Source organism: Tursiops truncatus, chromosome 10, assembly GCF_011762595.2.
Source record: "Tursiops truncatus isolate mTurTru1 chromosome 10, mTurTru1.mat.Y, whole genome shotgun sequence".
Classification (NCBI taxonomy): domain Eukaryota; kingdom Metazoa; phylum Chordata; class Mammalia; order Artiodactyla; family Delphinidae; genus Tursiops; species Tursiops truncatus.
In genome coordinates, this window is record NC_047043.1 from 25,288,508 (window position 1) to 25,311,169 (window position 22,662).

At 38.2% G+C, this 22,662-nt stretch overlaps 2 protein-coding genes across 2 annotated transcripts in view; both read left to right on the forward strand.

The window, feature by feature from the left end:
* Positions 1-22,662, forward strand: part of PKHD1 (PKHD1 ciliary IPT domain containing fibrocystin/polyductin) — a 424,868-nt gene that overhangs the window by 269,535 nt on the left and 132,671 nt on the right. The window contains exon 52 of the mRNA XM_033864110.1: positions 6,293-6,430. Within this exon, the coding sequence (XP_033720001.1) occupies positions 6,293-6,430 (138 nt within the window). The remainder of the gene's footprint in view (positions 1-6,292; positions 6,431-22,662) is intronic.
* On the forward strand, positions 11,374-14,401 carry LOC117313721 (ubiquitin carboxyl-terminal hydrolase 1-like). The gene is given in 7 exon segments (XM_033863634.2): positions 11,374-11,424; positions 11,476-11,841; positions 11,951-12,007; positions 12,010-12,762; positions 12,764-13,566; positions 13,652-13,875; positions 13,878-14,401. Coding segments are annotated over 7 exon segments (2,763 nt in total). The 3' UTR covers positions 14,387-14,401.

Below are 22,662 nucleotides of genomic sequence, written 5' to 3' on the forward strand. Positions count from 1 at the left end.
ATACAAATTGTGAAATTTTTTGTTCTAGTTCTGTGAAAAATGCCATTGGTAGGGATTGCATTGAATCTGTGGATTACTTTGGGTAGTAGAGTCATTTTCACAATGTTGATTCTTCCAGTCCAAGGACATGGTATATCTCTCCATCTTTAATTTCGTATCATCCTTAATTTCTTTCATCAGTGTCTTACAGTTTTCTGCATACAGGTCTTTTGTCTTCTTAGATAGGTTTATTCCTAGGTATTTTATTCTTTTTGTTGCAATGGTAAAAGGGAGTGTTTCCCTAATTTCTCTTTAAGATTTTTCATCCTTAGTTTATAGGAATGCAAGAGATTTCTGTGCATTAATTTTGTATCCTGCTACTTTACCAAATTCATTGATTAGCTCTAGTAGTTTTCTGGTACCATCTTTAGGATTCTCTATGTATAGTATCATGTCATTTGCAAACAGTGACAGCTTTACTTCTCTTCTGATTTGGATTCCTTCTATTTCTTTTTCGTCTCTGATTACTGTGGCTGAAACTTCCAAAACTACCTTGAATAATAGTGGTTAGAGTGGGCAACCTTGTCTTCCTGATCTTAGTGGAAATAGTTTCAGTTTTTCACCATTGAGGACAATGTTGGCTGTGGGTTTGTCATATATGGCCTTTATTATGTTGAGGTCAGTTCCCTCTATGCCTACTTTCTGGAAAGTTTTTTTTTTTAGCACAAATGGGTGTTGAATTTTGTCGAAAGATTTTTCTGCATCTATTGAAATGATCATATGGTTTTTCTTCTTCAGTTTGTTAATATGGTGTATCACATTGATTGATTTGAATATACTGAGAATCCTTGCATTCCTGGAATAAACCCCACTTGATCATGGTGTATGATCCTTTTAATGTGCTAGTATTTTGTTGAGGATTTTTGCATCTATGTTCGTCAGTGCTATTGACCTGTACTTTTCTTTTTTTGTGACATCTTTGTCTGGTTTTGGTATCAGGGTGACGGTGGCCTTGTAGAATGAGTTTGGGAGTGTTCCTCCCTCTGCTATATTTTGGAAGGTTTTGAGAAGGATAGGTGTTAGATCTTCTCTAAATGTTTGATAGAATTCGCTTGTGAAGCCATCTGGTCCTGGGCTTTTGTTTGTTGGAAGATTTTTAATCAGAGTCTCAATTTCAGTGCTTGTGATTGCTCTGTTTTTATTTTCTGTTTCTTCCTGGTTCAGTCTTGGAAGGTTGTGCATTTCTAAGAATTTGTCCATTTCTTCCAGGTTGTCCATTTTATTGGCATAGAGTTGCTTGTGGTAATCTCTCATGATCCTTTGTATTTCTGCAGTGTCAGTTGTTACTTCTCCTTTTTCATTTCTGATTCTGTTGATTTGAGTCTTCTCGCTTTTTTCTTGATGAGTCTGGCTAATGGTTTATCACTTTTGTCTATCTTCTCAGAGAACCAGCTTTTAGTTTTATTGATCTTTGCTATCATTTCCTTCATTTCTTTTTCATTTATTTCTGATCTGATCTTTATGATTTCTTTCCTTCTGCTAACTTTGGGGTTTTTTTTGTTCTTCTTTCTCTAATTGCTTTAAGTGTAAGGTTATGTTGTTTATTTGAGATGTTTCTTGTTTCCTGAGGTAGGACTGTATTGCTATAAACTTCTCTGTTATAACTGCTTTTGCTGCATCCCATAGGTTTTGGGCCATCATGTTTTCATTGTTTATTTTTTCTAGGTATTTTTTGACTTCCTGTTTGATTTCTTCAGTGATCTCTTGGTTATTTAGTAGAGTATTGTTTAACCTCCATGGGTTTGTATGATTTACAGTTTTTTTTCCTGTAATTGATATTTAGTCTCATAGCATTGTGGTTGGAAAAGATACTTGGTATGATTTCAATTTTCTTAAATTACCAAGGCTTGACTTGTGACCCAAGATATGATCTATCCTGGAGAATGTTCCATGAGCACTTGAGAAAAATGTGTATTCTGTTGTTTTTCAATGGAGTGTCCTATATATATTAAGTCCATCTTGTTTAATGTATCATTTAAAGCTTGTGTTTCCTTATTTATTTTCATTTTGGATGATCTGTCCATTGGTGAAAGTGGGGTGTTAAAAGTCCCCTACTATGAATGTGTTACTGTCGATTTCCCCTTTTATGGCTGTTAGCATTTGCCTTATGTATTGAGGTGCTCCTATTTTGGGTGCATAAATATTTACAATTGTTCTGTCTTCTTCTTGGATTGATCCCTTGATCATTATGTAGTGTCCTTCTTTGTCTCTTGTAATAGTCTTTGTTATAAAGTCTGTTTTGTCTGATATGAGAATTGCTACTCCAGCTTTCTTTTGGTTGCCATTTGCATGGAGTATCTTTTTCCTTCCTCTCACTTTCAGTCTGTATGTGTCCCTACGTCTGAAGTGGGTCTCTTGTAGACAGCATATATATGGGTCTTATTTTTGTATACATTCAGCCAGTCTATGTCTTTTGGTGGGAGCATTTAATCCATTTACATGTAAGGTAATTATTGAAATGTATGTTCTTATTACCATTTTCTTAATTGTTTTGGGTTTGTTTTTGTAGGTCTTTTCCTTCTCTTGTGTTTCCTGCCTAGAGAAGTTTCTTTAGCGTTTGTTGTAAAGCTGGGTTGGTGGTGCTGAATTCTGTTAACTTTTGCTTATCTGTAAAGGTTTTAATTTCTCCATTGAATCTGAATGAGATCCTTGCTGGGTAGAGAAATCTTGGTTGTAGGTTTTTCCCTTCCATCACTTCAAGTATGTCCTGCCAATCCCTTCTGGCTTGCAGAGTTTCTGCTGAAAGATCAGGTGTTAACCTTATGGGGATTCCCTTATATATTATTTGTTGCTTTTCCCTTGTTGCTTTTAATATTTTTTCTTCGTATTTAATTTTTGATAGTTTGATAAATATGTGTCTTGGCGTGTTTCTCTTTGGGTTTATCCTGTATGGGACTCTCTGTGCTTCCTGGACTTGATCGACTATTTCCTTTCCCATGTTAGGGAAGTTTTCAACTATAATCTCTTCAAATATTTTCTCAGACCCTTTTTTTTCTCTCCTTCTGCGACCCCTATAATTCGAATGTTGGTGTGTTTAATGTTGTCCCAGAGGTCTCTGAGACTGTCCTCAATTCTTTTCATTCTTTTTTCTTTATTCTGCTCCCTGGCAGTTATTCCACCATTTTATCTTCCAGCTCACTTATCCATCCTTCTGCCTCAGTTATTCTGTTATGGCTTCCTTCTAGAGTATTTTTAATTTTAGTAATTGTGTTGTTCATCACTGTTTGTTTGGTCTTTAGTTCTTCTAGATCCTTGTTAAATATTTCTTGTATTTTCTCCATTCTGTTTCCGAGATTTTGGATCATCTATACTATCATTACCCTGAATTGTTTTTCTGGTAGGTTGCCTATTTTGTCTTCATTTATTTGGTCGTGTAGGTTTTTACCTTGCTCCTTCGTATGTAACATATTTTTTTGTTGTTTCTTTTTTTTTTTTTTTTTTGATGGGTGGTGCTGTATTCCTGTTTTATTGGTTGTTTGGCTTGAGACATCCAGCACTGGAGTTTGCAGGCAGTTGTATAGAGCTGGGTCTTGGTGCTGAGATGAAGACCTCTGGGAGGCCTCACTCTGATTGATATTCCCTGGGGTCTGAGGTTCTCTGTTAGTCCAGCGGTTTGGACTCAGAGCTCCTTCCACAGGAGCTTGGGCCTGACCTCCTGCCTGGGAACCAAGATCCCGGAAGCTTCATGGCGCGGTAGAAAAAATAAATGAAAGAAAGAAAAACATCTACGAAGGGGGAATGTGCTAAAGACCAAAGGGAAAACTTTAAATTCCATGTAATAGACATATTTTAACTGAGAAGTATATTCAAAAGAGGCCTAATATCATGCTTTTGTGTGTGTGTGTGTGTTGTGTGTAAGTATTTTGTGAATGAGAGAAAACCTTTATTGAAGAAATTCAGTTATTTTGTACAATCAGGTTCAACAGCCAAACACTGGTAGAATGGACCATAGGTTGGCAGAGATAAAGGCTATTTGTATAGAACTCTTGTATTGAAAAGTGTTTGCTTGAAATAATTTCTATCTTGCTTTTGAAGTCATGATAAAGCCATGAATCTATAAAATATATGTTAAACCTAGAACATTCTCTAGATATTTCACTCTTGTTTGAATGTGTGGAAAGGAGCAAACATGAAATTGAAAGTGAAATGCAAATTTATTTTCATCTGTTTAGCCTGATAATTCATTTTGTATCAGTCACTAATGAACTTGAATTTTAAGGGGTGTCGGGAACTAAACTCAACAGATCTGGGCAATGTTTATTTAACGGCTTTATCTTTGATGTCACAGTAAGCACTAGGGATTTTGAAAAAGGGATGTTCTCTTCTCCTAAGGAAGTAACAGTTGGAGAGAAAGACATAATGACACTGAGGACCAGCCCAGTGACAGTTCCCTCCTTACAAGCAATAATCATGTATGTAATTACAATAATGTGTTTTAGTGCTATGTTGTAAGAAGAGAGATTTTCACAGGGGAGTGGTGGATCCAGTGTGAGTCCATGAATGGCTTACCAGCAGAGCTAAAACTTGGGTTGCTTCTGATGAATGAGTGGGTGATGCAGATGCTGTTTGACCCATGCCCACACCATGAGAACCTGTGTTCTACTATTTAACTGAGACACAAGGGGATGGAGGGAATACGTGCAGGAGAATTTAGGGACCAGGTCCGGAGATGTCACACTTCGATTCTGCCTACATTTTATTGACTACACCTCAGTCACATGGCTCATTTAATTGTAGAGGAGGCTAGAAAAGGTAGTCTAACTATGAACCAGGAGGAAGAGGGAAATGATTGGTTCACAACCCTCTACTCTCTGCCATAGGAAGGTGTGGTGGTCTTATCCTTTGAGCAGTAGGCAGGAACCAGAAAAGACAACTCCTGAGAAGTTAATTTGGGTGAGCAGGTCCTTAAGAACAACAGGTGCATTGTTTTTTGGAATGAGAAGTGAGATTATGTTTAAAAATTCCTTAACTATGAAACAGAAACAGACTCACAGCCATAGAGAATAGACTTGTGGTTGCCAAGGGAGAGGGGGTGGGAGAAGGAAGGACTGAGAGTATGGGATTAGCAGAGGCAAACTATTATATATAGAGTGGATAACCAACAAGGACCTACTGTATAGCACAGGGAACTATATTCATTATCTTCTAATAACCTATAATGGAAAAGAATATGAAAAAGAATATATATATATGTATAACTGAATTACTTTACTGTACACCAGAAACTAACACAACATTGTAAATCAACTATACTTCAACAAAATAAATTTTTTTAAAATTCCTTAAAAATCTTTGCATGTGTCAGTGATTATGATCCTTAAGATGTAAGCAGAAATGTTTATTTGATATCTTTAATTTGGGTTGAATTACTACCAAGCCTCAGAAAGTAACACTTAATACTTTGGCACACATGAAATATTTACTGTTTTAAAGGTGAATTTTTACTCATGTATTACTCTATTGTTACTTTCAAACAAAAATCAATGTTTCTTTCTCCTGAAGTTGTATGGAAACTGCTTTTATGGAAGGGGAAATGAAGAATAAGTTTTAAGTTGTCCCATGAGCTCTGTAAGCTTGCCAAGCTAATGGACAACAGTACTAATAATGAAAATTTCCAGTGTTTATTGAGCATGTACCAGACACTGGGCTTTTCGTGGTGGGATTGGGGAATTGAGAATGGTTCAGCCCTTTAGGTCTATTGATTCATTTAATCCTCACAAAAACCTTATGAATGAAGCAAGTATTTTTATTATCATCTTCACTTCACAGATTAGAAAACTGAGGCACAGAGGGGTAAAATTGTTGGTCCACGCAGTCAGACAGTAGCAGAGCTGGAATTCACATCCAGATAGTCTGACTTCAGAGGCCAAGGTCGTCTGTATGGTTGTCTACCTCTCAGACATGAGAGCCAAACTGGAGGGATGGGGACAAAGGGTGTGCAGTTCATCTGGACATTTGCACTAAAGTAGGCTTGGGGTAGGGTTTGGGGCATCAGCAATGCCTTTGGCCATGACCCTCAGTTTGTAAAACGATGGCAGAATGTATGCATCATGCCTCTTGTTTCCCCTGCCTCTTTATGAAAGCCTAGCCTTTGGAAAACCATTTGTTATTCCACTTCCTGCCCCTGTCCTGGCCCAGGCAGCAAGGGAAGCAGCTCCTGAACTGCCTCGAGCACCGCAGTGCAGGTCGCTGGAGGAGAGGAGGTGATTCTCGTTGTGTTTATGGGTCTGAGCAATTTCTTTTCCTTCTGCAGACAGGACTGTCCTTGTGGATACAGATCTTCCGTCCCTCAGAGGCCTCTATGTGATGGGGACTCTAGAATTCCCTGTGGACAGAAGCAACATTCTGAGCCTGGCGTGCATGCTCATTGCAGGCGGGGAACTGAAAGTCGGTGAGTCAAAGGCAAGGGCACCGGGATTGGGAGGAGGGAGAGGCCTTGGGAGAGGATGGTGTCCTCCAGCAGGGTTGCTTGAGGGAGTTTGGGGAGGACTGAGCCAAGGAGGAAGTTTGCTAGTAAAGCTTCTCCCTGGCAAGCTTTGGACACAGACAGAGGTGATGTTTGTTGGTCACCCCCTCCTGTCCACCCGCTGTCTGCTGCCATCTGGTCCCAGGGTCCTCATACTCATTGCAGGGCTCTTTTTGCCTCCTTCAGGCCACACATCAATTCTCCCTTTAGTTCTTTGTGTGAGAATTTACCCGTGGCTCACTCTTTCAGAAGATCTTGTAGGGTGGATTGGTTATCCTTTGATCAACCAACTCACAGGAAAATTTCAGTTGCTATCTTAGTGCACGTCCTTCAGAGAACAGACCTGAAAGCTAAGCTGTGCGCTCGTGCTATACTGGGGCAGAAATCGCTGTGCAGTGAGAGTGAGTCTCTCGAGGAACCAGGGCTGTTTGCACAGTGTGGGAGATGCAATGGTGCTAGGAGATGAGGGTCCTCCCGCTGGGAAGTGAGGGATGTTGCAGGATGGAGTGGATCTGGGGTGGTCTTTAACCAGGTCTGGTACACTGGCTTACTTAAATAAAAACCCGAGTTGCTCTAGGTAGGCTCTGTACTTGAAACTGTTGTACACAATGATGGGAAGACATGTCCCTTGCCCTTAAAGGAACTACTTTTGAACTCAGAAAGGCATTCTACTTTGCCCCCACAGAGGAGATTAAAAGAGAATTTTCAGAAACAAAAATACCTTATCCCAAAGAAACAATCTCTGATGGTGAGGAAATGTTTAGGTATTGTTGTTCAGTAGCATGCAAATTTTAGACTCTCTGGAAGGAGAGACTTCTAGGCCTAACTACCTGTCCAAAGTTTAAATCACTGCAAGAAGCTTCCTGAAAAATTTTGGTCAAACCTCTTCTTGAATGCTTCCACTGACAGAAAAATCAAAACCTTTTGAGACAACGTGTTCCCACTTTTAAAAAGTCTGTTAGAATTCTTTCCCTTCTTATAGACAAAGTCTATCTATCTTCCTCTAATTTCTGTTGGTTCAGGTTCTTCTGTTTGATCTATTTAGGACGAGTGTCAAACTCTTTCTTTTGATAGCCCTTCATCTACATTTTATTGAATCTTCTCTTTTTCAGGTTATGCAGTTCCTATTATTTTAGCCATATATAAATCGCAGTTATTTTAATCACAGTTATTATTATGATTATATAATTATAGTTATATCATTTTAATCACAGTTATTGATGTTTTAAAATAATTTTTATTTTTGCTTCTATTGTGCCACCTGGAAAATACAGAAAAGCAAGTAGAAAGTTATACCGAAGAAATAAAGTAATCACTTATACTCCCAAATGTAAAGATAGATGCAGTTAATGTTTTGTAGCCCTAAAATCATTTTTTTCCTTACACGTGCATGTGTACATGCACACACGTGCTCTAAAACATAGAGTATACAGTCTGATAATCTTCTGAATCCTAGACTAACAATATGAGAATTTCCTTAATTCATTCTATTTCCAAGACACAATTTTGATAGCTTTAATATTCCACATCCATGTGAGTCTATACATATACATACCTGCATAATAATTTAGTTAACTCTTTTTCTATTGTTGAACTTCAAGATTATTTCAGGTTTTGATTTTTTTTGTTTTCTTTGTCCTTGTAACTTACTCTGCAATGAACATCTTAGTACTTAAGTCGTTATTTACATCTCTGATTATTTTCTTAGGATAGACTTTTATAAGTGGAATTAATGGGCCTAAGGGTAAGTGCATGCTTTAAGGTCCTGGATGCATATTGTCAAATTGCTTTTCAGAAAGATTTTACAAATTTGCACTGCCTCCACATTTCTGAGTTATGAGATCCCCTCATGCTTCCTGAAATTGTCACTAAACACACTTGTTTTGTTTAATTCCTCTGAAAGTATGAAGCCAGGGGGAAAGAACTATTCTCCAGATTAAGAGTATAAGCATAAGTCATGACTTATTCTGAACAGAGTGAAATGAATATAGCAGAATTGGGCTATATTCATGGGCTGTAAGTCAGACAGCCTGGGGTCACATCCAACCTGGTTACCTACTTGATGTTTGGCCTTAAATAAATCAGCCTCTGGATGCCTCCATCACTTCATCTGTAACATATGATAGAACCTACCTCAGAGGGATGCTGAAACCATAAGTATAACAGCTCCTACTAAGTGCCTGGCATATAATAGGTGTTTAATAAATGCTAATTTATCTGTAAGGGTGCCTGCGGGAAGTACATGTCATACTAACTTGGGCAATTGGAGGAGATTTTAATGAAGGAACCATTTACAAAAATCCAAAAGGCCTGGGGCAAACCCCAGGGCTAGAAACAGGAGAGTATCCTTATCATCCCTTTCCCTAAAGGAGTAAGAGAAGGAGATTGTTAACTGGAATCAGAGATGGAGGTGAATGCCTGAAGATGGTTGTCAGACAGCACCATGAACTTTTGTGTGACTGGGACACACTCAGTACCCAGAAGGACCTCTGGCAGTAAATACCCACATCTTATTCTCTGTCCTCCCTCATCTCCTGCTCATGCTACCATTTAGCCAAACCCAATCAGAACTCTGAGTAAAGGAAGATTCACTGATGTCCTGTGTCCAGGACAGCTGTGTCACGGGGCAGTGAGCAAAGGAGGGCAGAGTTTGGAAATGAAGTGTCAGTGGGCGCTCTCCACCACAGATACGGTTTTTCTTTTAAAACAGCCAAAGATTCAACTTCATCCAGCTGATTATGCCAACTACTTCATCAACTCTAATTCCTTCTCTTTTTGCATATGCTGCCTCAAATACATATCTCTACATTGTACGCTTGTATAAGAATTATTTTGTTTTCACTTGGGTTTTAGGGAGACCTAAGTGCAATATTCTTTACTTATGTCTTTTTTTAATTATTTCAATCCATCTTTCCACAGTGAGGAAATCCTTTTGGCTTCTGCTTTTTTCCTCCCAGATTAATATCACTTGCTCATTTGTTTAATATTCTATAAAATTCTCATCCAGTTAACTGATAGAAATATTCAATAAAATTGAGCCTTGTTCTTGTTACTACAAAACTTATTTCAGGTTGGCATCTTCTATTGCTAAGAGTGGTCTTTTTTTGTAAGTTTTTTAGGTTTCTGAGGTCACTTATTACTATAATTCAAACTTGTTGCTTGTGAAAATCTGTACCTTTGAAGGGAAGTGACACAATGCCACTTTCCAGTTTTGATTTATACACTTCAAATCTTATTTTTAATTGTGTCCATTACCAACTATATTTTTATCTATTACTAGACATGGTATGTTCTTTTTCTCTCTGCTTGTCCATGTGTTCCAGGCTTAAAGGCTGATTATCTGAAAGGAACCCATCTGCCCAATCCTATCTGTGTGATGCCTGAAGGAAGACTTTCAACCCATCTGTCCCATTCTACCACACCCTAAAGAAATCCCAACATGAAATAGATAATAAGACTAGTTAGCAAATAAATCTAATAGATGTGGACATTGGCACAGAGCACTGCCAGAGTCTGTCTGCTATCTGATGCCATTTGATCCAAGTCCCAACATTGTGGAATTATATTTCTTGGTGGTCCTGCTTTTAAGGCAACTGGTGCTGGCAAAAGGTATCCATTGACTTTTAGTAGAGTGGAATCATAATGCTAGCGTTAGAAAGGAAGTTTAAGATCAAAGCTTTGCTTAGAGGGCTGCAGCTGCATCACAAATGCCAAATTCAGTTTCATTCTTTGTTCAGTGGTTGTTTCATTAGTCTGATAAAACACTTAAGATAAGCTTAAGGTATTTCACTTGTTTGTCCATACTTTCATTCGTCATGTTTTTTGCTCATTGCCTACCACGTGCCAAGTACCACAGGAGAGGTTGATGTACAGAAATAGAAGTCATGAACCTAGCTTTCAAGAGATGTCTCAATAAAGCCGTGGAGACAAACAAATGAAAACATAATTGGAAGTGTCACCTCCTCCAATGCGGAGGGGGATTAAAGATAAAAGAAGAGATCGGAAGAGGCACATATTTGTGGATGAGCATTATACCTTCAGAGAATTGTAGGGAATGGGTAGGCCTGGACTGTAGGATTTATAGAGTGGTGGTAGCTGATGAAGCTTCTTGGCCTTATGCATTATGTTACAGAGTTTGGGTTTTATCATGAAGGCAGTGCACAGTCACTGGGTGGTTTTAAGCAGGGACGTGACATGATTAGATCTGGTCTTAGAGTGATCACTCTTGGCAGTGTGGGGCATGTGTTGGAAGGGGCACAGTGAAAAGCGAGAAGGCTACGAGGTGTTTCAGAAAAGAAATTGTAAAAGATTGAACTAAGGCACTGGAGTTAAAGGGGAAGAATGAATTAGGGAAATACTGAGGAGGTAAAAAATCACTAGAACTGCATGGCAATTTTGATGTGAGGAGGGGAGTTGGTTAGGATACATCTTAGGGTTCAGGTTGGGAGATCTTGGGTCCACGGCGGTGCCAGGACAGAAACTCCTTCCCACCACATTTTAGTTGAGTGACTCTGGTAAATTAATGAGCTTTCTCTTTCTAAAATGGGAGCAGTAATAATCATGCTTATTTTATAGAGTTTTATAAAAATTAAGTGAATTAACATTTATTAAAGTGCTTGAATAGTATCAGCCACTTAGTGAGCCTGTACAGTGGTTTGTTGATTCCATAGATCCACATTTGTCAAGTTGAGGTTTCAGTGGGATGTGTAAGTGGTAACATGTAGAGGGCAAATAGATTTATGAGAAAGCACAGGAGAGAGGACTGTGCTGTGTATGGGTCATCAGCCAAAATGTGCAATCAAAGCTGTGAGATAGAGAGAAAAAATGACCAGTGCTGAAATTTTGGCAAAAACCAACCTTTTAAGGTAATGGAGGAAGCTGAGTTCAGGAAGGAGAACGGAAAAGAAACAGCTATGAAGGTAGATGGAAAATGAGAAGAAAATAATGTCTTGAGACCCCAGCGGTTCCAGCGCCGGGCGAGTGGAGCCGTTTCTGGCGCTCCTTGCCGTCCCGGGACAGGGACGGGGGCGGACGTGGTTGGTCGCCGCTTCGGGGATGTAGTCGGTGCCTCCGCCTGGCAGGACGGAGCGGCAGCCCGGGTTCCTGCTCTTGAGAGCGAATGGTCACTCCCCTGCCGGGAGGGCAATCCGACCAGCTTTTCCGTGGGTCATGGGCCCCCACGGGCTCGGGGCTCACCTGTCGCACCCGCCCTCAGCCCGCTTAGACTCCTCGGCGTCACCAACGCGGACCTCGCTCTGGGCCATGACCAGAGTTATGGGAGAAACATTTTTGATGTAACAACCCCCAGTGATAAGGACAGCCAGCAGCAAGAAATGGTATAGCAGAAGATACGGCACCTGGTAAAATGTTATATTCTAGGTATGATTGGTGATTACAAGGTCCCTGTATAAATTAATTCTTCTCAACTCCTTGGGATTTGAAGAGAAAACGCCCGGTGTCGTACCTAGTGAAAGTAATGGGCTTTCAAGAGGTGGTCCATCAAAAAAAAAAACAGACTTTCCTTGAAGTTTTTTCAGAAAAAGGAAACCAAGAGAGCCTTGGATTTCACAGATTCTCAAGAAAATGAAGAAAAAACTTCTGAATATAGAGGGTCTGAAACTGATCAAGCTGTTCCTGCAGCACAGTCCTCACGTATCAACTGTGAGAAGAGAGAAAACTTGTTACCGTTTGTGGGACTGAATAATCTCGGCAATACTTGTTATCTTAATAGTGTACTTCAGGTAGTATGTTTTTGTCCTGGTTTTAGATCTGGAGTGAAGCACTTATTTAATATTATTTCAAGGAAGAAAGAAGCCCTAAAAGATGAAGCCAGTCAAAAAGATAAGGGAAGTTGCAAAGATGATTCTTCAGCAAGTTATGAACTAATATGCAGCTTACAGTCCTTGATCATTTCAGTCGAACAGCTTCAGGCTAGTTTTCTCTTAAATCCAGAGAAATATACTGGTGAACTGGCTACTCAGCCAGGGCGACTACTTAACACACTCAGGGAACTCAAGCCTGTGTGTGAAGGATATCTACAGCGTGATGCACAGGAAGTATTACAGTGGATTTTGGGAAACATTCAAGAAACATGCCAACTCCTAAAGAAAGACGTAAAAAATGTGGCAGAGTTATCTACTAAGGTAGAAGAAACACATCAGAAAGAGGAAATGAGTGGTAATAACAGCATGGAGATGGACAGTATGAGGCATTCGGAAGACTATAAAGAAAAATTGCCAGAAGTAAATGGGAAAAGAAAAAAGTGACACTGAATTTGGTAACATGAAGGAAAAAGTTAAAGTCTCTAAGGAACACCAGTCTTTGGAAGAAAACCAGAGACAAACCAGATCAAAAAGAAAAGCTACAGTTGATTCATTAGATATTCCTGCTAAAATAATCCCCAAGTGCATTTCTGAAAATGAGAGTGCAGGACCCTCACAAAAGAAATCAAGAGTTAAAATAAACTGGTTAAAGTCTGCAGCTAAGCAGCCCAGCATTATTTCTAAATTCTGTAGTCTGGGTAAAATAACAACAAACCAAGAATCCAAAGGACAATCTAAAGAAAATGAATATGATCTTGAAGAGGACTTGGGGAAGTATGAGAATGATAATACAGCTAATGGTTGTGTACTTGAATCTCCAGGGAATAATGTTATGCCTGTTAATGAAGTTAAGCCCATAAACAAAGGTGCAGAGCAAATTGGTTTTGAGCTAGTGGAGAAATTATTTCAAGGCCAGCTGGTATTAAGGACTCATTGCTTAGAATGTGAAAGTTTAACAGAAAGAAGAGAAGATTTTCAAGACATCAGTGTACCAGTGCAAGAAGATGAGCTTTCCAAAGTAGAGGAGAGTTCTGAAATTTCTCTAGAGCCAAAAACAGAAATGAAGACCCTGAGATGGGCAATTTCAGAGTTTGCCTCAGTGGAGAGGATTGTAGGAGAAGATAAATATTTCTGTGAAAATTGCCATCATTATACTGAAGCTGAACGAAGTCTTTTGTTTGACAAAATGCCTGAAGTTATAACTATTCATTTGAAGTGCTTTGCTGCTAGTGGCTTGGAGAAAATAAAGAAAATTAAGGGGGGAGGTGCCATATATCCTTCACAGAAGCACCTGAATATTAGTACTTATTTCAGTATTCTTTGTGTTTGATTGTTATGGTGGTGGACTTTCCAAGATCAACACTCCTTTACTGACACCTCTTAAACTGTCACTAGAAGAACGGAGCACAAAACCAACCAATGACAGCTATGAATTATTTGCAGTTGTGATGCATAGTGGCATTACAATTAGTAGTGGGCATTATACTGCTTCTGTTAAAGTCACTGACCTTAACAGTTTAGAACTAGATAAGGAAAATTTTGTGAACGACCAATGTGTGAAATAGGTAAGCCAGAACCATTGAATGAGGAGGAAGCCAGGGGTGTGGTTGAAAATTATGACAATGAAGAAGTGTCGATTAGAGTCAGTGGAAATACCCAGCCAAGCAAAGTTTTGAACAAAAAAAACGTAGACGCTATCGGAGTTCTTGGAGGACAAAAGACTAAAGCAGATTATGAGTTATACAACAAAGCATCTAATCCTGATAAAGTTGCCAGTACAGCATTTGCTGAAAATAGAAATTCTGAGACTAACAGTACTAATGAGACCCATGAATCTGATAGAAACAAGGAATCCAGTGACCAAACAGGCATTAACATGAGTGGTTTTGAAAACAAAATTTCGTATGTAGTGCAAAGCTTAAAGGAGTATGAGGGGAAGTGGTTGCTTTTTGATGACTCTGAAGTGGAAGTTACTGAGGAGAAGGACATTTTGAATTCTCTTTCCCCTTCTACATCTCCTGCATCTACTCCTTACTTGCTATTTTATAAGAAATTATAGAGTGAGTGTATTTTCCTTGCGTATATATTAAACAGACCTGGACAAACATCGGTAAATTGATTACATCAAAAAAGTCTTTAGCTTATCTTTTTTTTTTTTTTTTTTTGCGGTACGCGGGCCTCTCACTGTTGTGGCCTCTCCCGTTGCAGAGCACAGGCTCCGGACGCGCAGGCTCAGCGGCCATGGCTCACGGGCCCAGCCGCTCCACGGCATGTGGGATCTTCCCGGACTGGGACATGAACCCGTGTCCCCTGCATCGGCAGGCGGACTCTCAACCACTGCGCCACCAGGGAAGCCCTTTAGCTTATCTTTTGAAGCTATTGGGTATTATTGGTCTCTCTAGGTTTTTATATAAATAGTGAAATTTGAATTATTGAAAACCATGTTAATTTTTAGAATTCATTTTCCTTAGTGGAGACTAGTGATTGATGCATTAGCTTCTGGGAACGAACCTGTTTAGGTTCTTAACTGAATTATTCAAAATGGAAGCATTTAAATACCTTGAATTTACACCTATCTTTTGTGTTTGCTTTTTCAAATGAAGTGCTTGTATTTGTATCTCCATATTTTGGAGTAATTATCTACATGATGTTTATAGCTTCTGTGGTTTTTCAGCTAAGAAGCAGAATCTCATTTCAGTACATTTAGTTTTGTAAGTCATGAAGCCAAACATTTGATGGGCTGTATTAGAGGCACATGTATGTATTCACAGTAGTGCACATTTTGTGCCTTGAATCACTTTGAAAAGTGTCTCAGAAAACCTGAAGAGTCAGTCCTCTTCTATCTTCACAAGACTTTTATATGTATTTATGAAAATGATTCTGTACCCTGGTAAGTCTTTTTCAGCATGGACTAATTTGTATCTCTTCATAGTCATACTCTGCACGATCTGTATATAGTGCATTGAACTTAGAGGTGTGACCTTAAATTTAACTTTTTTTAAAAAAACCAAGAGGTCGGACTTCCCTGGTGGCGCAGTGGTTGAGAGTCCGCCTGCCGATGCAGGGGACACGGGTTCGAGCCCCGGTCCGGGAAGATCCCACATGCTGCGGAGCGTTTAGGCCCGTGAGCCATGGCCGCTGAGCCTGCACATCCGGAGCCTGTGCTCTGCAACGGGAGAGGCCACAACAGTGAGAGGCCCGCGTACCGCCAAAAAAAAAAAAAAAAAAAAAAAGAAAAGGAAGATAATGTCTTGAAACAAAGGAAATTTGCAAGAAAGAGGGAGTGGTTAGTAGTATGAGATACAGCGGAGAGAATAAAGAAAGCAGGAAAGGAAATTGTCCATCTTATTCTTTTTTTTTTTAATATAATGGCTGTCAAATATAGTTTTGATAGAAAATGTTACTTTTCTATCATGTTTTTTAAAAATTAATTCTTTTTTTTTAAACATCTTTATTGGAGTATAATTGCTTTACATTGTTGTGTTAGTTGCTGCTGTATAACAAAGTGAATCAGCTATACATATACATATATCCCCACATCCCCACCCTCTTGCATCTCCATCCCACCCTCCCTATCCCACCCCTCTAGGTGGTCACAAAGCATGAGCTGATCTCCCTGTGCTATGTGGCTGCTTCCCACTAGCTATCTATTTTACATAAAATTAATTCTTATCGGAGTATAGTTGCTTTACAATGTTGTGTTAGTTTCTGCTGCACAGCAAAGTGAATCAGTCATACGTATAAATATATCCACTCTTTTTTAGATTTCCTTCCCATTTAGGTCACCACCGATCATCGAGTAGAGTTCCCTGTGCTACACAGTAGGTTCTTGAACAAAGAAAAAAATTCGACACAATACATGAAAGACAGTAACTTCTAATAAGCTTAATGCCATTTACCTATACTTTAACAACTTCATTTTTTGGCTTAAAATATAGCCTTAAGTACAATTGAACAGATTCAATCTCATGTTTGAAAATAAACCGTTGTCATATATTAAGAGTGATGTCATCAAACCTTTCTATGCTTTCATGAGTAACAAACTTTCTTTTCGATGATAAAATGGAGCAAAACAGTAGATATTAAGGAGAAAATAGATTTGCCCCTGTCTCCATCCCCTTCCTCCCCACTTCTCTCACTTTCTCTTTCATTGAATGCCAACTCAGTGCCAAGCATTCTTCCTGGGACTTGAGTATTCAGCAGTGAGCAAGACAGGTAAGATTCCTGCATGCACTCTTTTGTTGGGGAAATAGACAATGAAATAGTAAAGTAAATGGGGAAGATAATTTTAGATGGCAGTACATGCTCTGAAGAAAACTAAATGGAGGAGTGAGCTGAAGAGAGGTGTTGGCACCACAGATTAGGTAGTCAGTAAACACCTTTCTGAAGAATCAGTGTGACTACAGACCATAGAGCCAGGAAAGAGCTAGACTCACAAAGATTTGAACAAGAGGGTTTCAGACAGAAGGAAGAGCTGGTGCAGAAGTCCTGAGGCAGAGCCAGGCATGTGCTTTACATAATTGTGAGGCAGAAAGGCTGCCTTGGTAGCTGGAGACTAGTGACAAGTAGGCATGAGTTTCACAGTGTAGGATGGATTTTAAGCTATGCAGGGTTGTTTTCTAAAGCGATGAAGAACGCGAGTGAGTCCAAATTGTGCTGAAAATTGCTACTTTTTGATAATCTCATGCATATGACTTTAAGAAGACAGAAATTAGTTTAGGACCTTCATGAATATGGGAACTCTAGAAATCTGGATTATAAATCTAGTTTAGCGACTCATTATACAACTTCTGGAAAATTCCTCAAGAGTGGATTTATAACTGTGATATCTCAGACCTCAGAGATTATGTGAATCATCTGTATCATTGTATGGATAATGGAACTGAGATCCAAAGAGATTATTGATTGGTTCCAAGGTCTCATAGCTTGTAAAGAGCAGGACCAGGATTAGAGGTTATTTTAGTCACTTCAAATATTTGTCCTTCAAGCCTTTGCCCAAGGACTACCTTTACTATGGGTATTTTCCATTCAATAGGTTTCAGTGTATCTTTTCTCCTGGTCCATTCTTTCATTCGTATTGTCATTACTGCATTCATTTTACTATTATGAAATGGTATGTTTTCATGAATGTCTTCTCTGTATTAGATGATAGGCTTCTTTACAGAATTTTGTAACCCTAGTACCTTGTGCATAGTAGGCTTCTGATAATGTGCTGTGTGACTGATTAGTTTATTGATAAATGAATGGACACATCTAAGTGTGTCTTTCAGCTCAATGCCTTTTTCTTGTAATACATCCAGTCTACTGACACCTAAATGTCAACATCTGTGAGGAAGGGCTTACAGTGTTAATGTATAAATGACCACAATGTTTCCCCCCTCTCCCTATATGAAAGCAATAAACAGGGGCTAAAAACACATTGAAAAAATTGATGATCTTGTACAAATCTAAATTTTATCCTGTCTAGGAGAGGAAAACTAATAAAAATGCCTGACTCAAAGCCTGTTCAATAAGCATTGGTTTGTTGAGTGTTTTAAATGTTTGTATTTCTTTGTACAGGAATAGCTATCTGAACTCATCCTTTTCACCAGTGTCCTTTTTTAGTTGAGACATCATTTCCATGCTTTAATATGCATCCTTTGTTATGTTAGATATCAGTGATACTAACATGTTATTGATCCAAATGTGCAACTCAATGAAAGTGTTTTAATATTATGCATACTTTTAAAATTGCAAATGAAAAATTCTCTTGTGATAGTTTGTAGGAGGATTTCAGAGAGGGATAATCAGTAATAATATATGTGTGTCTTTAAAACTTAACAGAAGTCTCCTTGATCCCTAAGTAAACAACACATGCCCCACATTTCAGAGTCCCTTCAGACTCAGCAGTGCATTTTTCCTTCAGCCTGTCAGAGCCAAGTCACGTGATGCGCTGCCTGGTCACTCAGTAATTATGCTAGGAACTGGGTTTTTATCCTAAAACTTGTCACATATTGTTTTGCAGAGCCAGTGATGTGTATTTGTCAGCCCTGTCTCACATTTGTAGCCAGGAGCCTAAGGTCATCATTAGCCCATGACTTTGATTGTCAGGAAATGAAGTACTAGGTGTATGGAAGTTTCTTTCATTGCTTGCATGATTGGGACTTTCTCAATCCTAAAGAAGAAGAAAAATCCATACACAGTTTATTGCCTTCCAAACTGACAGTTCTGTAAGGCTCATTGGATGATTAAGTAATAAGAAGGAGACAAACCAGAGAAAAGTGTAGATTAAAACATATCCTCCAGCTTAAAGACACAATACCCAGTAGTCAGACTCATTGAGTAGCCAGAGAGAATCCTGTGGTGATGTTTGTTTAAAAATAATATATTAAGAGAAAAAAACAAACCAAACAAAAATATATTCTTTCAAGTTTATGATTAAAAAATAATACAAATTAACCACAAATTTAATGTGTAAATATAAGTGTACATAGATATCTGTAAAGTAGATGGTTTATAAGTTAGCTGATATAGATCATCAGTCAACAAATCAGTTTCTGTTTATACTGACCATTCTCTAATCAAACTACTAGTTAATAAAAAGGTGAAATCAAAGGGATGTGATTTTTAAATATCATACTTACTTAACTGTAAGGGCAAAAGCATAAAACCTTTGTTCTTTACAGGTTCAGGAAGCACTAAACTCCACTTCTGTGAGTTCCTCAGAAGATTGGTAGCCAACAGTTAAATAACACATATTTCAAAGTTAGATCAGGCATAGAAATATCTGTTTGTTTTCAGATGGATATTAGTTCTCTGACAAATACCACATTCTTCTTTTTTTTGGTGTGAAACATTTTTTAATTTTTTCCATTAAATTAACTCCGTATAGAGACAGCATCAGATGGGTGCCAGGGTCCCTTTTTGCTCTCATCTCATCTCGTCTTCCCTTTTTTTCCCTCTGCCCTATCCCCAGGATCCTCTCCATCCAGTCAGTGCTCTCTGTGGTCAAGTGCATGGAAATTCCTGGCTCTAGTACCGTTCTAGGAGGGCAGTTGCGAGACCTCTCAAGCCTTCATGTAGATTGACTAAGGCCTTTTAGGATCTAGAGTGTAGCACCTACAAAATAAACACACAGACACATTTTGAAAACAAGAGTTTTTTCCTGCAGATATTGCTCTCCTCTTATAGTACAACGTGGGTATATTATTTTACTAAAGACCTTCTGCTCACCCTGTGTGAGAAAGCGAAAGATTTGGGGGAGAGGGCAGGGAAGATGAAGAAAGAATGGAGTGGTAGATGGAGATGCAAGTCATGTCCAGAGAGCATTTCAGGCAATGGAAATAGCATGTTGAAGTCCCCAAAACTGGGAAGCTGGAACATTTGTGGAACTAAAATAAGGCCAGTGTAACTGAAGCTTTGTTAGCAAGAGAGAGAACAGTTTGTGAGATAGAGCTGCGAATCAGAGAAAGCAGAGCATCATGGGTCACATTAAGGAGCTTGACCTTTATCCTAAGTAAAGAAAGGGTGGATGGTTTGGGGGAAACCAGAGGGAAGGCAAGTGAAGTAAATGTTGTAAAAGTTTGGTTAAGAAAGATTGGAAGCTGGCCCATGTATCACATTATTCTTAAATGTATATGTATTTTTAAGCAAAACACGGGTACAAGAAATAATCCTTCTATCTTGCTGGGTTTGTCTCTACTAAACACAATTGTAGTAATCATTTTACTTTAATATTTTAATACTTTCTAAATCAGCATTTCCCCAAATATATTTTGGATGCTTGAACTTCTATCACAATAACATAAAATTCCTTAGAAATTTATTAATTATTTTAAAATGTTTAAATAGTTAATTATATGATAAATAAAAAAATTGTTAAATATTAATTAATTATTTTTTCATGGAAAAGCTAGATAATTTTAAGCAAACAAGTGAACGAATGAATGAATACTTTATTTTCTTGGTTAGAAAACTCTTATGACAGTATCTGAGTTTAAGAGGAATTTAATTGTGTTTTCTTCAGTTCCTTGGTCTGGACATTCAAGTAAGTGATCACCTAATATGTTTACCTTTGAAATGTCTAGTGTCTAGTACCTTAGGGATAGGACATTACTTGCTAGGAAGAGCTTGCCTTCTTTCTCTTAATTTCCAGATTTAAACATTGATTTTAAAATGTTTCACTTCTCTATTGTTACTACCATTACTGTCTACACTATTACTACTAAGAGCCAACATTTTTAAGAGCATGTATTATATGCAGACCCTGCCATGTATCTTTAATATGTACTAAATTATTTAAGCCTAATTAAAAGTGGATGCTTTTACTGTGCCTATTTTATATGAAGTTACAGAAACTGAGGCTTACAGAAGTAAATTAGCTCAGTCTTATTTATGAAATTATAAGGGTTTTTATACATGTTGCAAATATGTGAATGAATATGTTATATATTAACTTTTATTTTAATTTCTATCAACTGTTAACAAATTGAGAGCCCTCCTCATCAATGATGAAAATTTGTCAGCTTGAATAAAATCACTCTCTGAGGGGCTGGAGATTATCATTTGATAATGTCTACTGGTTATTCTTAGAACCATGTCTTATTTCATTGGGCTGAAAGCCCTTCCACCCTCCTTTTTTTTTTTTTTTCACATGGGATTGATTTTGTTGAGGAGGGGTGTTTTAGGGCTAAGTGGGTCAAGTATACACTGGGAATTAAAGGCTAATTCAGAATAAAACAGGCTTCACAATTTAATTGATTTATCACTATTTGTCCAGAATGTTCTGGAGGCTCTACTCTGAAGAAAATAGCTACAGCAAGACATGAGAAAAATAGTCATGCTTCAGTTGGAAGCTCAGCTTCCAAAGTCATCAATGTATAACTTAGTTCTGAGGGCAGGAGAAAATGTGTAAAATTGATATTGGGGGGTAATTTCTTAACCTATCTTTTATGGGCAATCATGATATTTATGGAATTTCAAGGTTAACTTGGAGGGAAATACAGATTATTTAGAAACACAATTTGTTGTTTTGGATTCAGTGAACAGGACCCGACAAAAAGTTTATTAGGGAGATGAGTCTAAAATTTTGGTCAATATTTATTAAATATATGCAGTTTTTTAAATACATCAGTTATACCTCATTAAAGCTGTAAAAGAATTTAATGCGTTAGAGAAGCAGAAAAACAAATATAATTTTGATGAGTTCCCATTCTATTGATGAACAAGTACGTATTGATGAGTGCCCTTGAAACATAATAGTTTATTATGAAGTATGACACACACGTTCAGAAAAGTTTGCAAAGTAAAAAGTACAAGTTCAGCTAAATAAGAATCCATTCTAGTGGGTATGTAGTGGGATCTCATGGTTGTTTTAATTTGCATATCTCTAATATTTAATGTGATTTGAGCACTTTTAAAATTTTTATTTTCTATTTGGTATCTTGTTTTGTGAAGTAGCTGTTCTCTTGCCATTTTTTTTTTTAAAAATAGATCTTTATTGGAGTATAATTGCTTCACAATACTGTGTTAGTTTCTGTTGTACACCAAAGTGAATCAGCCATATGTATACATATGTCCCCATATACCCTCCCTCTTGAGCCTCCCTCCCATCCTCCCTATCCCACCCCTCTAGGTCATCACAAAGCACCGAGCTGATCTCCCTGTGCTACGCTGCTGCTTCCCACTAGCTAACTATTTTACATTCGGTAGTGTATATAAGTCTTTGCTACTCTCACTTCGCCCCAGCTTCCCCCTCCCATCCTGTGTCCTCAAGTCTACTCTCTATGTCTACATCTTTATTCCCGCCCTGCCCTTTTAAAATGATGAATTATCTTTTTTATATTGATTTGTTGAAGTCTTTTTTTCAGATCAAGCAACATTTATTAATAATTACTATTATTATTACAAAAAGCAAATATTGGTTTTCTTTTTAACATCTTTATTGGAGTATAATTGCTTTACAATGGTGTGTTAGTTTCTGCTTTATATCAAAGTGAATCAGTTATACATATACATATGCTCCCATATCTCTTCCCTCTTGCGTCTCCCTCCCTCTCACCCTCCCTATCCCACCCCTCTAGGTGGTCACAAAGCACCGAGCTGATCTCCCTGTGCTATGCGGCTGCTTCCTACTAGCTATCTATTTTACGTTTGGTAGTGTATATATGTCCATGCCACTCTCTCACTTTGTCACAGCTTACCCTTCCCCCTCCCCATATCCTCAAGTCCATTCTCTACTAGGTCTGTGTCTTTATTCCCATCTTACCACTAGGTTCTTCATGACATTTTTTTTTTCTTAGATTCCATATATGTGTGTTAGCATACGGTATTTGTCTTTCTCTTTCTGACTTACTT